The sequence below is a fragment of the Bombus fervidus genome, chromosome 18, assembly GCF_041682495.2.
Source record: "Bombus fervidus isolate BK054 chromosome 18, iyBomFerv1, whole genome shotgun sequence".
In the NCBI taxonomy this organism is placed as follows: Eukaryota; Metazoa; Arthropoda; class Insecta; order Hymenoptera; family Apidae; genus Bombus; species Bombus fervidus.
The window spans coordinates 5382631-5398089 of record NC_091534.1 but is presented as its reverse complement, the minus strand read 5'-3'; the positions used below and the strand labels follow the sequence as shown (position 1 = coordinate 5398089).

General features: G+C 35.3%; 1 protein-coding gene and 1 non-coding gene across 2 annotated transcripts; one reads left to right on the top strand and one right to left on the bottom strand.

Moving 5' to 3' along the window:
* Positions 1-873: 873 nt before the first annotated feature.
* LOC139996785 (U6atac minor spliceosomal RNA) lies at positions 874-980 on the bottom strand. The gene has a single exon (XR_011802363.1). It is a non-coding gene; the product is annotated as a U6atac minor spliceosomal RNA (small nuclear RNA).
* A 5235-nt stretch (positions 981-6215) lies between these two features.
* Positions 6216-8488, top strand: LOC139996554 (uncharacterized). Its single transcript, XM_072020982.1, has 4 exons — positions 6216-6582; positions 6642-6714; positions 7020-7193; positions 7748-8488. Exons 1-4 carry the CDS (start codon positions 6354-6356, stop codon positions 7773-7775), a joined length of 504 nt encoding a protein of 167 aa, XP_071877083.1. The 5' UTR covers positions 6216-6353; the 3' UTR covers positions 7776-8488.
* The last annotated feature ends 6971 nt before the right edge of the window (positions 8489-15459 follow it).

Genomic DNA, 15459 nt, shown 5'->3' with positions numbered 1-15459 from the left:
TAAGTAGCTGCAACACGGCTGTGATTTGTTGCGTTTGCTGTCTGAGGACTGCATTTTTTTCGCTTATCATTTTTGTTAGCACTTCAGTGTTTTTGATGGTTTGTTTTAGTAGTTCTAAGACAGACATATATCGAAATTCATCTTCGTCGAATCTTTCTAGTCTCCAAGCTTCCTACATATGTGGTGTATTTCATTATATTAGATTATATTTTATCATATCAGATTCCACGCAATCGATATGTCTGTAAACCTACAAAATAATACAAGAATTATCATATAAGAATTATTAAGAATACAAGAATTTTCATAAAGTTAGACGATCAAAAGAAATAACAACGAATATGCAATTTTTAAATAAACTTTGAAACCGGTTATTTCACCAGGCCTGCTAAGCTTAGTGTTAATATTTCAGCTGTTGGATTATACGATTTATTGCACGAGTTACTACTAAATATTACACGAGCGATTACACGAATGACGCGTATGACACCATGTTAAATGTAAACGTAATACGTAAAATGATAATAGTCGCGAACATTTACATCGTTTGTTTACAACAGTTTTTAACGCTCGTGGCCCCAGGTGGCGCGATTGAAGTCTGTCCATTGTTCTTTCGTAAGATGATTTACTGAAACAATCCTATAAGTTTCCTATCTGATTAATCTGACGCTAGGGGAGATCATTATCTCTATCGCCGCCCACACTGGTAGTCATTGTCCAAGGGGGGCGGCGGTGGAGCGACCCTGGGCTGCTTGACCGCCATCACCCTCCGCCACTTTACCCGACAAGGGTGCGAGTTTTTCTCTTTCTCCCTCTCTGCCGGCTTCTTTACGAGCGTGACTTGCTCGCAGAAGGAACAGACAGCTTCGTAAAAAAAAAATCTGGCAAGTGCCGCCGAAAGGCGACAGTGCTTTATTATTTATATATGTGTTCTATCCTTAGCTAGGGAAGTGCTAAACGTATCTCCTTTCATACTACAAAAAAAAATTTTTTTTTTTTTTTTTTTTTTAACGTGGAGGAAATCTTCATAGACACCTTCTTTCGCTACCCCTGTGTCGGGGGCGAGAAACACAGGAGGGGATGTAGCAGAAGGTAGTGCCGGATTCTTACCGGCTAAAACCTCCACGAAGATCGGGTGGCGGTGTTTGAACATATTTTCTGTTCATTCCGTGAGTGATCGTCGGGCCCTTGGTGCTTAAATACGCAAAGACTTTCCTTTTGCCTGTTGCGTGTTGCGTGTTGCGTGTTATTGACGCGAAATCTTGCGTCGGTCTCCAACTTACGGAGAAACGTAGAGTCTTTTTTTCCACCCTTTGTGCAAATATATCCACCAAGCCGAGATTCGAACTCACGACGCATCGTTATGTATAGACTCAGGTCCCTAACGAGCGTAGCTGAGAGCCCCACAACGAAAGTCGACCTACATCGCATTCAAGTATACCTCAACCGCTTTAGTACTCGTTCTTATTCAGCTTCGTATTAAATATTTATTGCCGTGTAAAGGCAGTTGAAATACGTAATATAAAGGCGATTAAAAATAATTGGAATTTTATGAACAATTGTAATAAGTCAAGGTATTGAATATCAAAATGAAAAAGTTTCTGTGTGAAAGATGATCGTAAATCGATGAATTACGCGATAAAATACAGAAAGCAGTCAAGTTAAGGTGATAAGTCACAAAGTTAGAAGCAAATGTTATGAACACCGAAATAGGCTTAAAGATGTGAGAATTCCATAGCATATGGCAATAGCAACTGCGTTCACTTAGATCATCACCGATATTTCTAGAATTCAGGGAAAATATTCTTTATGAAAGATACCGAGAATTGTGGTAATCGTAGAATTCCAATAATAAGTTCTTTTCTTGCCGATGAGCGTATGGAATACTTCTTGTTCGATTAATTTTTTTGAATAGCATATTATAAATTCTTATTTTAATAGGTTTATATCATATTATCGGCCTAAGTACAAAATCGTTTGATTTGCAAATAACTAAATAATTAAAAATCGTAATTATAACGATGATACAATCTACAGAGTGTTCCGTTTAAGTGAGTACGCTGGAATATCTGACGAGAAATCGAAGTTATAAAAAAAATGTTCTTACAAAAATCGTATGTGAAACAAATGTTGTTATAAGTAAGAAGGATTTGTTAATAATTCTTTTATGTACCTTATTCTTCAATATGGCTACCATCGTTTAAAAATACACGTTTGTGTATTATTAATAATTGAATTAAACATTCCATGAATTACAATTACAAATTCAATTACGTCGTACCCAATCACATTGCATTTCGTAATTTAGATCTCTCAGTTAATTAAATCGCAATGTAATTCGTGATCGTAATCGAAATATAATTACAAAATGCAATGCAATTGAAATACGATTACAAAGTACAATCTCATTAAAATATAATTAGAAAATACGATACAATTGAAATATAATTACGTAATGCAATGCAATTGAAATAAAATTACGAAATACACTGAATGATATCCGAATTGAGAGGCAATGAGGAGAGGAAAAGACCATAGTTTTTTTTAAAGGTTTCAAACAGAAACAAATTACTATTAATGATGAATATGGTATTATTCATAAATATAAAAATTCGCCATAGTTTTTTAGAGATTCGAACTGTAATTCAGTTACATTGTATTTAAATTACTCTCGTGATTCCAGTAATTAGAGATTCAATGAATTGATAAGTTTGAATTATTTAATTCAGTAACGTTTGTAATTGGACCGTAGTTTGTGATATTTGTAAAAAATGTCTTCCAGCATTTTCCAACGTTGCGCTAAAAGTTATATGGTGGACAATGAAAATTAAAATCGATCATTAATCGATTATCCATCTAACAGAATAATCTTTCATTTTTAACGTTCGCTGCAGCATCAGCATCTTTCCCGTGCGAGGAGCAACGGCGTGGCACGTGAAGGTGTCAGACTTACGCGAAATTTAGCTGACCGATATTTAGCGACTGTCGTGATTCCAATTTATGAGTTATTATACGAAATAACATCGAATAGCAGGTCGTTGAATTTGTCTCAAAAGCCGGTGTAATATTAGCGAAAAGATATGGTGCCAATTAAAAACAGCAACTACGCCAACCACAAAAATCTTTTTAAATTAATACTTTTACGGTCACAAAATAATTTCTATAAAATATTTCCTGTATAACTTCAATCTCTCGTGACACGTTTCACCGCAAGATGTCTCACTTCAACGGAATTCCCTGTATATACATGTTTCCCGTCAACAAATTTAAGATAATTAGTATTTTCCAAAATTTATTAAATGATACTTAAATGGTATTTTATAGTTTTTATAAAAGTATATTATAGTAATGTAGTTGTTTTTTAAACAAAGAATATATTTCAGGTATAACAGAATACGAAATGAAAGCGCTCCAGTAGAATTTCAGTTAGTAGAAGACGAAGTTGAAAATATTGACAACTTGATTAATTATGGCCAAGAACATTATGATTGGAATTCGATAGGTATAGAATTGATAATATTCCTAAATTTGTACATCTCTTTTAAATTAAATTATACTCGCTCTTCAACAATTTCATACACGTATAAGTATCATAATAATAATTATTAATTACTTTTATTACATTAGTTTTTATTATATTAATTTTTATTATATTATTTTAATAATTATATTAAAATATAATTATTGTTATTTTGTATCGTTTCATGTGTTGTCCACAGTTTGCTTTATACATACTTTGTTTACTTAAATCATTGGATCTGCTATTACCATTTACTTTTTATCATCAAATTGATTTCTATCGATAACGAAAGTTATAACAGAATTTCGTAGAAGTACCACTAGTCGTCCCTTGTCTACCTAAAATATTATATATATATATATCCTTAGGGTAGATCAGACGATCGATTCTGGAAAATCAAGTTTATTTTGGAAATAATTAAATTAAATATAATAATAGTTGATAACAAATCTACTACAAATTTTACCTGAAAAATCGAGAATCGATTTTCTAAGTCCTAAATTACTGTTCTTCTTTCATGATTTAATCTATTTAGCAAATGACTGGCGGTAAAATAAAGCAAAAGTAAAAATGTAAGTAAAATGTAAAGTAAAAAATATATATATTGTCTAATAAATTCATAAAACGCGTTGAGTCTTGTAAAAGCATATTAATTTGTAGAAAATATTTCGTACAAATGTTTACCCATCTGGCGAGTAACTACAGAAGGTAACTGTTGGTCGCTTGAAATATTTCGTAGAATCGGTGGAGGTTAGGATTCTATTATTACGTCGCAATGTAATGTGTAATATTAGCCTGCCCTAAAAGTTTCTTTAGTTTCATAAGGAAATAATAGTTGCACAATATTTTTTGTTTTATATTATTTTATTGCATTGCGTATGTTCCACTTTGTCTATTACTACAAAATGGAAAGAAACTTTTGAGACAATCTTTTTTTTTTTTTATTGACTATTTGTTTAAATTTTTACAATTTGTCCAGAAGGACATTTGGTACAATATTATAGCTTAAAGAATAAAATATAGCATGTGGATGGTTACCCCCAGCGGGGTTTTGAGACAATCTAATCTAATATCTCGGGTGTATACAAAACATGTCTGTACGAGTTTCTCTATGATTACATACTATCGAGTTCTGTTGAAAGTTGTACAATTATATATACGATGTACGATAATTTATCATCGATACAGACGATAATTTGATTTACGAGCTGACGTGCGATAATTCAAGCAATAATTCAATAAAATAATAGAAATAGAACAAAATGGATCTATAACATTCAATAGAATAATATAAAGCAAAAAATATTGTGCACCTATTTGCTTATAAAATGAACGAAACTTTTAGGCAACCTAATAGTATATCTATATATCCAAAGTATTCCACAAAAGCGTTGTCAGTCGATTACAGGCTGATTGCACGTGTAAAAATAAGTCGATAATGCAGAATAATATTTTTTTGTCCGGAACTTCATTTTCGAGGAAATCGGGTTTGATTACTTGTCGAGTAGTTTTTTGGATGTGACTAATTATAAAATACACTTGATTAGGTCCGAGTATAGGTACAATTGGTGAGAAGTTATTCAACGTGTGAAAATAACTAAAAATATATGCTGAATAAAATTTCTTTGTTTAAAGTTTCATTCTCAAGAAAATAGAGTTTGAGCATGTTAAGAATTGCTCTAGTGCAGGCGTATGATAAATCGTCAGATAAATGTGATAAATCTTCTCGAGAACAAAATGTGTTGTGAGAAAAATTTATTATACAATTCCTACTTAATTCCACATATAGAATAACAACTTCCTGTCGATTATTCGCATCTGACCAATCCGGGATTAGTCCAGTTCAAGTACAGTTGACAAATTTTCAAACACATTTTTCTTGAAATCAAAGGCTGGGACAAAAAGATATTATTCTATATCCTCAATATATTTTTGCAGTATCACTACTTACTTGATCAACTACGTTATCAGGAACACCTTGTATATACACTATTACTCATGCATTACAGTCAATAAATATATTTATATCGATAAGAAAAGTGACATACAACTTTTTGGAATTTTTGTAATTTATTCAATTCCTACATAGCACGCATGTGCTCGAAAATGTTGGCTCGGGTCGATAATTTATCTCGGGAGCGACTCGGGTTCCTGGGAATTATAAAATTACAAAGGTTAGAACATGAGCGAAAAGTAATACTGAAGCGAACATAATATTTAGAAATGTATGAGATCCCAAAAACATCAGGAAGCCGATGCTCGGGACGGGTCAGATTCTCAGAAATATTAGATAATTTAAAATTGTCGGGATTCCCGAGAATCTCGGGATGGGACAGGAATATTTTATTATAAAATATTATGTATATATCTATCACATATTTTGTTATTATTTTTGCTTCATATTTTAGATTATGTAATTTTATAATTCTCGAAAAACCCGAAATTTACAGGAATTCTAACAATTTCGAATTACCAGATACTTTAGAAAGCCCAACCTGATTCCGAACAAAATTCTCCACTCGATCCTACCCGACCCGACCCAATCCGAACCAATTCTATCCGATCCAATCCGATCCCATCCGACTCGACACGACTCGACCCGACCCAACACGACAGGATACGACACGACACGACTCAATATTTTCGGGTTCTCGTACATCTCTAGCGCATAGTTAAACTTTAATTAAGAAATACGCGGATGTGTTTATCGAATTCTCCAACTTACTGAAACAAATATATTTTAGAGGTTCCAGAATACATCGATAATTTGTTAAAAATTACTTGGAAATTACATGCCAGAGTGTTTCGCGCGCAAAAGAACTTGAATAATATTATGGATGAAATGTATACTTGGGCAATGATGCCAGTTATTTACCGTAAGGATGCGAAAGATGAAAATTTATTATCAGTCGCTGATAAAGACGACAGATTTGCGGAAAGATTTGCGGAGATCGAAGCGACAGCTGAAGAACTGGAACACGTATTAAAAGAAAATTATAAACTGTTTTTCGACTTGCTCCCAGATCATGTCTACAATAAAGAAGAGCTCGAATTATTAGACGGTAGGCGTTCAGTGATTTTTATATTTTACTATGGAAACTGATTAACAAAACGTTTGTAGCCCACACTGAAGAAGAAGAGGAAATAGAAATGGAAAAAGCAGAAGAAGAAGGAAACGATGCTGAAGCTGCAAAGTAAAATTAGGAAACTTGAATATCATCATTTTTGTTTCGTTACGCATTTTTATCGTATTTTTCGTAACAGATAACAATTAACGGCAACTCTTATTCACTACATGTAATCATTTCTTATTGTCAGTAATCAATTTTTTTTTAATAAATGAATGAACAATTATAGAAATTAAAATACAATAATAAAAAAGGCGGACGACCGGTAATTTAGATATAAGATAATTTTTTTGTTTTAATAATTGCTTAAAATTTATAACCGACAGTATTAAGGAGTATTGTCTTATAATTTTGCGTTAATATTTCATTAGGCCGGATGAGGAAGTAATGGAAGAAGCAGAAGTACCGGAAGAACAAGAACAAGTAGAAGAAGAAGAAGAGGTTGACGAAGAAACGTTAGCAATGAGACGCGAGAAATGGCAGCCTTATCTACTCTATGTTGACAATTTAATTTCCAAAGGTCTTATTCAGGCTGTCTCCACAAGGTTATTAATAATAATTACGGTGCTCGATTAAAATTTATCTTATTTTAAATTAACACTCATTATTAGTTACCACTTAGAAAAACTAAGTGAAAATTTAAAATATTGTTATTTATGGATACTTGGTTTCAACATTTTGCTTATACAATATTTCTTGTCCGGTAAGAAATATTACTCCAACAAGGAGTGATTCTACATGAAAAAATAAGTCGGAAATGTGAAATAGAATTTATGTGGTAGGTTCTTTTTATTCGAGAAACCTCGACAGACGTCTATATAGGTCCCAATTTAACTTTGACAACGAAATATCGCGGAAATTGAAAATTTATCGAAACAAATATTTTACACAAAGTTATAAAGTTTGGAGGAAAATATTTGATGTTGGGTCAAGTTCGTTCGGCTTACATTTTATTTTTTTTTTTAATAACGCATGTAATTAGGTTACGAGAACCTCCATGTTTTATAACACATTCCGATCGTATGGTAAAAATCAAATACCTTTTGTTCTTATCGACTTTTCGATCTGAGTTTCTGTTTCACAAATATTTGATTTGCAGATTAATTTTCGCACGGCGAGTCGTCTAGCGGAAGCCATACACTGGATACAGCGTCCATTCGGACCATACAAAGAGGTTATTTCTATATAACTGTCCATTTTAGCGTTCACAGTCCGAAATTAATCTGGACGCTTATCTGGATTGCTGAATTCCTAGAATTCGACTGAGGGAAGGAGAACGAATGAGCACGAGTGAGATACCGATACTCGTCACTAGAGTATGCGGATGGCAGTTAGACAATGTAACTTAATACGACACGCTTGAAGTACATTTCCAAGAATTCGTGGGAATACCGACGGAAGCTAAAACGGGAAAACAAAAATCCGGACGCTAAAGAGGACACTATTTCATCTTCCCAACGCACAAACGCTATCTTATCGCTCTATGGTTGAAGCAGGAGAGTAGAGATACCTCGAGATGCTTCGAGAAGATTATCGACGGATCTAATTAGAGCCCGTATTTGTTATTCGAGGTAAAGAAATCATACGTTGGCGAGACCCATAAACGAGATTTGCGTGCAAGAAGAGGCAATCGACTACCGAGAACAACGACAAAGTTACCATTGTACCTGTAGAATGGCGATCTGTATTGCAAATGGAGTTATCGATATGTTAATGACTTTTGGTTAGGGCTGCCATTTATAAAATTACTAATTTAGAATAGAGGGCGTTAAAAGCCCGGATTTTTCCGCCTGAAACCTCGGTACTCTTAATTGTTTTTTGGCTTAGAAGAAAGCTTCTATAAACTTAGATGTAATATATTTATTGAATTATATAGGTGCCATTTTGTTCCACAAGCTTTCCATGCAACTTGAATATTCCATCCTTCTAGAACTCGTCAGGTTTTTCGGCGAAAAACTTCTCGATACGATCTTTCATATAGACCAAATTCCTTAAAAATCGGAACGAACTTTCCAGACAACCCAATATAAATTGTAATCGGATAGCACTGTGTTTGCATTTAGACTGCTTCTAATGCGTCTACAATGCGAACGCAATGCTTGGAAGTCATTCTTAGAAAAATGACTGCATTGCTGTCCAGTATTTTAGTATAGATGCCTCTAACGCGTGCCACAACACCGTACGCAACGTACACACAGCATAATGACACAGATGGTCGGTGGACGATGATCGTTTCGACAGCAAACGAGCATCGGTAAATCCGGATGATCACAGAAAATCTCACCGGGTATCTCCGGACGCCATTGAAACTACGAAAAATTATGGGAAACCTATTAGGCGAATGGCAGCTCTACCTTCAGTGAACGCTATGGAAATTACCGACATGCTTCCCGTTTTTATGCTCAGCAATTTTCTAATATTCATTACCATCCGAATGCTCGAAAGATAACAAATATTGGATTATATAAATAATAAGGAAATCTCTACAAAATCTATTACATCAGCAGAGACGAAGAAACCAAATACAAGATCCTAATGATCCTAGACTTTTAGGAATGTTAGAATATATTCAATATCGTACTTACTACAGGAGTTGAGTGGTAGAGATCATAGATTAAGAATTTGCTTTTGTAGATGCGCACTTGATAATTTAGAGCAGAGGCAAATTTCTTTGTGTGTTGTCTACTGCAGCGATGAAACAACATTTCATAGCAGTGGGTGTCTCAATACATGCAACTGTCATTATTGGTTACATCCACATTGGTTCCGACAAGTGCTCAATTAACATCGTTGCAGCTTACATGTTTGAGCTGGAACATTCAATGTGAAAGTCAAAATCATCGGACTGCGTTCCTTCCAACTTCATTGCGGCTATTAACGGTCGAATTTATGTAGAATTTGTCTCAAAACTTTTGTCAGGATATCTTGAACGAGGACGTTCGACATGGATTTATCAGAACGATCGACAGAGATCATGGTTTCAGCAAGATAATGCTCCTGTATATTGTGTCAGTGATGTTAGTGGTTCTTAGATGTGAAACACACAAGTCGATGGATGGGGCGAAAAGGACCAGTTTTATAACCTCCGGAATCAACGAATCTTAATTCACTTGATTTTTACTTATGGCGCTGTGTGAAAAATATTGTGTACGAGAATGTGTGAACATGTAATACACAGAAACACGTACTTAAATCAATACGTATTTTCCGCATCTTGTTACTTATTACCATCAGTTGAACACTTTCTTTTGATACTGTTTTAATCGTATGGTTCAAATTCAAAACAATAAAGTTTTAAAAAATTCAAACAGATATTGATTTCACACCGAAATCAAATATCTGCAAAACAGAAGGCCAAATCGAAAAATTGATAAGAGCAAAAGGTATTTATCTTTTACCATACAATCAGTAACCGTAAAAAGGAAGAGGTTATCTAAGAAAAATTAAGCTGGTCGTGATACAACTGAACGACCTTAACTCAATATTAGAACGCAACAGCATCAAATGTTTCCCTCCGAACACTACAACCTTTATTTAAAACATATTTTTCGATGAAGTTTCGAGCTTAGTTTACGAGATATTTCACTATCATAGATTAAAAGGATTTCTTCGCACTTAGCGAAGCACTGTTCGGTAGTACAAGTAAAATTTTTCGTATTAATTTTCATATTTACTTGGCAGGTAACGACAGTCGGTTGAATAGGTTTCTTCGCATTTAGGTACCCTGTTCGGTGGTACAAGGCGAATGGAGGTGATTGTCCATGCAAAGTCGAAAATATAGAACAATTTTTGATACTAGTCTGTTATAAAATTTCAGTATATCAGGAAACGTAACCTCTTAGATTTAAGACATGTGATAATTTATTTGTACGTGTATGGGGAATGATATAATGTATGGTAATGGTCGTGTAATACTAAAACATTTGTTCTTCTCCATGATTAAAGTAGATTATTAGAAATAGATTATTAAAAAAAAAAGTAAAAAAAATTGGAAAAATAAAAAAGACCAACACCACATGGAATTCCCAAGCGGTCACCCATCTAAATACTATCCGTGCCCGGCGCTGCTTAACTTTCGTGGTCGGACGAGAACGAATGCTTTCTTTTTTTTTTTTTTTTAATAACGTTTATTTTTGCCAAGACTTGTTTTTTAGTACATTTTAGTAATTCACAATAAACTATGAATTCTAATAAGATGTGTTAGGCAAAAGTACCGATACGCGACGGTACGACGTAGTCATGCTGTATTGTGCATCGGAGTTTTTACAATTTTTGAGATTTTATTTCTGTGTTGGTTTCATGGATTTAAGCCGCTGGGTAGCGGAGCTTTTGTGTGTTCTTGATTTTTGGTTGTTGTTTCTGTCCTGAAAACTTGGCCGCAAAAACAGGACGCTGCTGTAGTCTACTTGTCTGTTGAGGGACTTTGGGGGTGGGGATGAGAGGGAGGGGAGGGGACGTGAAATAGTTTTATTTATGGTATTTACATATTTACATATTTACAATATTAGGAAGTCGGATGTGTTCTTGTTTATGTGGAAGACTATGACGTTATGGTCGCTGTCGCAGTCTAGGGTTTTGAGAGTGTTATTTGATCGTAGATTTATTAATTTTAGTCGCGCATCTGCTAGGCATATCTCCAGGTATGAGCCTCCTTATGGGTAAGAGGGTAGCTCGGAGCTGTAAAGGTTTGTTTTGTAGTGTATACTGTTTTGTGTCTAGCCAGTTTCTGACGAAGTTTCCTCTCGTGTTGTTTAGTACGTTTTTCCAGCTTGTATGTTTTGCGTTAAAGTCGCCGGCTATTATGTAGTAGTTTTCCTGTTTGTCGAGCTGTAAAAGTTCGAGGTGTTTATTGAATTCGTCGTTAAATTCTTTTTGGTTTCCGTAGGTTGCGTAGGCTGAGGTGATGGATAAGTTTTCCTTGTTGCTTATTTTTATTTTTATGATCGTCGTTTCCAGGATTTTGAAGCTCGTTATTTTGTCATTTTGGATTTTTTGGAACTTCAGGGGGTTTCTTATGAGGAATGCCGTTCCTCCTGCTTGGCTAGCGTTCGGTCTGTCGTGTCTTATCATGGAGTAGTTTTTGAAGAATACGTTGAGTTTTTTGTTCAATTTTGTTTCCGAGATAAGTACGATGTCGGGGGTTTCTTTATTTAATAGGGTTAGCATACTGTATCTTTTTCGGTTTGAGATTAGAGAGTTGGCATTTGTCGCAATTATTTTCAGATGTTTTAAGTTTAATTTATATGTTTTTTGCTGTAGTTGTTGGTTTGGTGGGTTTTGGTTAGTTGCCATCTGTGATTTCTAGAGAGTTAATGATGATGTTGAACCTCCCTTCGTGCGATGACAGTGTTTTTTTTATTTCGTCTAATTGTTTTTGTTGTTCTTTTAACGCCTGGAGACAACTTTTTTATGCTCTCTCGGTGAAAGATTGTCTGGTTTGACGCGCGCACTTTTCGGACCTACCCCGCTGGGGGTAACCATCCACATGCTATATTTTATTTATTTTATTTTTTTTTATTTTTTTTATTCTTTTATTCTCTAAGCTATAATATTTTACCAAATGTCCTTCTGGACAAATTGTAAAAATTTACCAAATAATCAATAAAAAAAAAAAAAACTGTTCGGACCTGGGCCTGATAAGCCTTTTTTGGCTAGGAGGTTCGTCTGGTTCGGATGTTCACAGAAACAGAAATACTAGACCACTTACAAGCCTTACAAATAGACGACATGCACTTCACGAAAGTGTCGCGTTTCTCGACAAGGAAATCAAGGGAGCATAACACATTGCTCCCAATCTACATAGTACAAGTATCCCCCAACAGCAACATAGGAAAACTACTAAAAATCAACGGACTAAATTACTTTAAAGTATCATGGGAAAAAATAAGAAAAAACGATGTTACTCAATGCCACAAATGCCAACGAATAGGCCACACAGCGCAAAACCGCAACCTAATTTACCGCTGTGAAAAATGCACCGAGCCTCATGGTCCAGGTGAGTGCAAAATAAAAAAGAGAGACGCAGTAACCAAGGAGAAAATATTCTGCGTCAACTGCAAAAACTACGGACATCCCGCGTCATACAAGGGATGCGCCAAAATCATAGAGCTGCGCAAAAGGCTAGCCGAAAAAATTAAAAATGACAAAGTAGCAAAGATAAAACGAATTGGCCAGATAAGCCGAAAATACACCACAGAACTAAAGTTCTCGAATGTAGTAAAACAACAGACAAGGTTAAATCAGGCAATCAAAAATATTCCGCAAACAATAAATTTAAACTTAGACCCGCGCGCAAACCAAAGCCCAATTACAACCGACTACACCCCCCAAATAACCATTCTAAACGCCCTCGGAGACATTAAAAAAAGTTGTCTCCAAGCGTTAAAAGAACAACAAAAACAATTAGACGAAATAAAAAAAACACTGTCATCGCACGAAGGGAGGTTCAACATCATCATTAACTCTCTAGAAATCACAGATGGCAACTAACCAAAACCCACCAAACCAACAACTACAGCAAAAAACATATAAATTAAACTTAAAACATCTGAAAATAATTGCGACAAATGCCAACTCTCTAATCTCAAACCGAAAAAGATACAGTATGCTAACCCTATTAAATAAAGAAACCCCCGACATCGTACTTATCTCGGAAACAAAATTGAACAAAAAACTCAACGTATTCTTCAAAAACTACTCCATGATAAGACACGACAGACCGAACGCTAGCCAAGCAGGAGGAACGGCATTCCTCATAAGAAACCCCCTGAAGTTCTAAAAATTCCAAAATGACAAAATAACGAGCTTCAAAATCCTGGAAACGACGATCATAAAAATAAAAATAAGCAACAAGGAAAACTTATCCATCACCTCAGCCTGCGCAACCTACGGAAACCAAAAAGAATTTAACGACGAATTCAATAAACTCCTCGAACTTTTACAGCTCGACAAACAGGAAAACTACTACATAATAGCCGGCGACTTTAACGCAAAACATACAAGCTGGAAAAACGTACTAAACAACACGAGAGGAAACTTCGTCAGAAACTGGCTAGACACAAAACAGTATACACTACAAAACAAACCTTTACAGCTCCGAGCTACCCTCTTACCCATAAGGAGGCTCATACCTGGAGATATGCCTAGCAGATGCGCGACTAAAATTAATAAATCTACGATCAAATAACACTCTCAAAACCCTAGACTACGATAGCGACCATAACGTCATAGTCTTCCACATAAACAAGAACACATCCGACTTCCTAATATTGTAAATATGTAAATATGTAAATACCATAAATAAAACTATTTCACATCCCCTCCCCTCCCTCTCATCCCCACCCCCAAAGTCCCTCAACAGACAAGTAGACTACAGCAGCGTCCTGTTTTTGCGGCCAAGTTTTCAGGACAGAAACAACAACCAAAAATCAAGAACACACAAAAGCTCCGCTACCCAGCGGCTTAAATCCAGGAATCCAACACAGAAATAAAATCTCAAAAATTGTAAAAACTCCGATGCACAATACAGCATGACTACGTCATACCGTCGCGTATCGGTACTTTTGCCTAACACATCTTATTAGAATTCATAGTTTATTGTGAATTACTAAAATGTACTAAAAAACAAGTCTTGGCAAAAATAAACGTTAAAAAAAAGTTGCTATTCTTTCTCTGTACCTACTTGCGAGTCTGTTAATCTCCTCCTGGACCATTGGTATTCTCAGGTCTTTCCGAATGTCCTCGTTTCTAACGTACCATGGGGCGTTTACTATCGTTCTAAGAATTTTAGCTTGTATTGTCTCAATATTACTTACATGACTCATTGCTGCTGTTCCCCATAGTGGAATTCCGTACGTCCAGATTGGTTTTATGATTGTTTTGTATATTTTAAATTTGTTTTCTGTACTTAATTTGGATTTTTGCCTTGTTAGCCAGTGCACTTGTCTCCTTGCTGTCTGTATTTTGTCTATAATTGATTTGATATGCTGTTTCAATGTGAATTGTGTATCTATGTGGAGTCTAGGCATTTGACTTGCCTTGTTTGTATTATTTGCGTGTCGTTCAGGAAGATGGTTGGTGGTATCTGTTTTCGCAGTGTGAATGTGATGTGGTTGCATTTATTAAGGTTATCTTTAATTTGTTTAGCTTGTATCCACTTTTCTATTTTTGTGATATGGTTTTGTAATATTGTGACTGCTGTTACAGGGTTAGTATGCCTGACTAGTACAGCTGTGTCGTCCGCGAATGTCAGTATTTTGCTATTGGTAGTTGTTGGTATGTTGGCCGTGTATAGTGTGTATAGTATTTGTCCCAAGACGCTTCTTTGCGGAACCCCTGCCTTAATGTCTTTGACTTCGGAGTATGCGTCTTTGATTTTTATTACGAAGGTTCTGGTTATCCCTTTGTAACTGCAAACTCAAGTAGGTCAGCGATTTTGCTCAGGTCTGTCGGCCAGTATGTCGGTCTTCCTGTGGATAATAGATTGAGGTTATTTTTTTAAAATGTATTTTACCAGGACTCTACCTCAAGGTGTAGTGATCCTTGATCCCCATAGTGTGTGCTTGGAGTTGTAGTCTCCCGCTGCGATATACTTGTCGCCTAATTGTTGAAAGTACTCTTCCCACATTTGTGTGTAATTTTGTGTTTCGGTGGTACATATACTGCTGACAGCTGTAAATGGTTGTTGCTAGATTGTACAGTAACGGTGGTTGCTTGTAAATATTCCTTACTAACTTGGCTGTGTAGGTGGTGCTTAATATCGTTTCTTATTATTATTGGGGTCCCTCCGTGTGCTTTTTCTGAGGGATGCTT

Excerpts from the sequence above, each read along its gene's own strand:
- LOC139996554 (XM_072020982.1), top strand. The coding sequence starts at position 6,354 with ATGGATGAAATGTATACTTGGGCAATGATGCCAGTTATTTACCGTAAG. Across the intron at positions 6,583-6,641 it reads AGAGCTCGAATTATTAGACG|CCCACACTGAAGAAGAAGAG; the intron begins GTAGGCGTTCAG and ends AAACGTTTGTAG. Across the intron at positions 6,715-7,019 it reads AACGATGCTGAAGCTGCAAA|GCCGGATGAGGAAGTAATGG; the intron begins GTAAAATTAGGA and ends ATATTTCATTAG.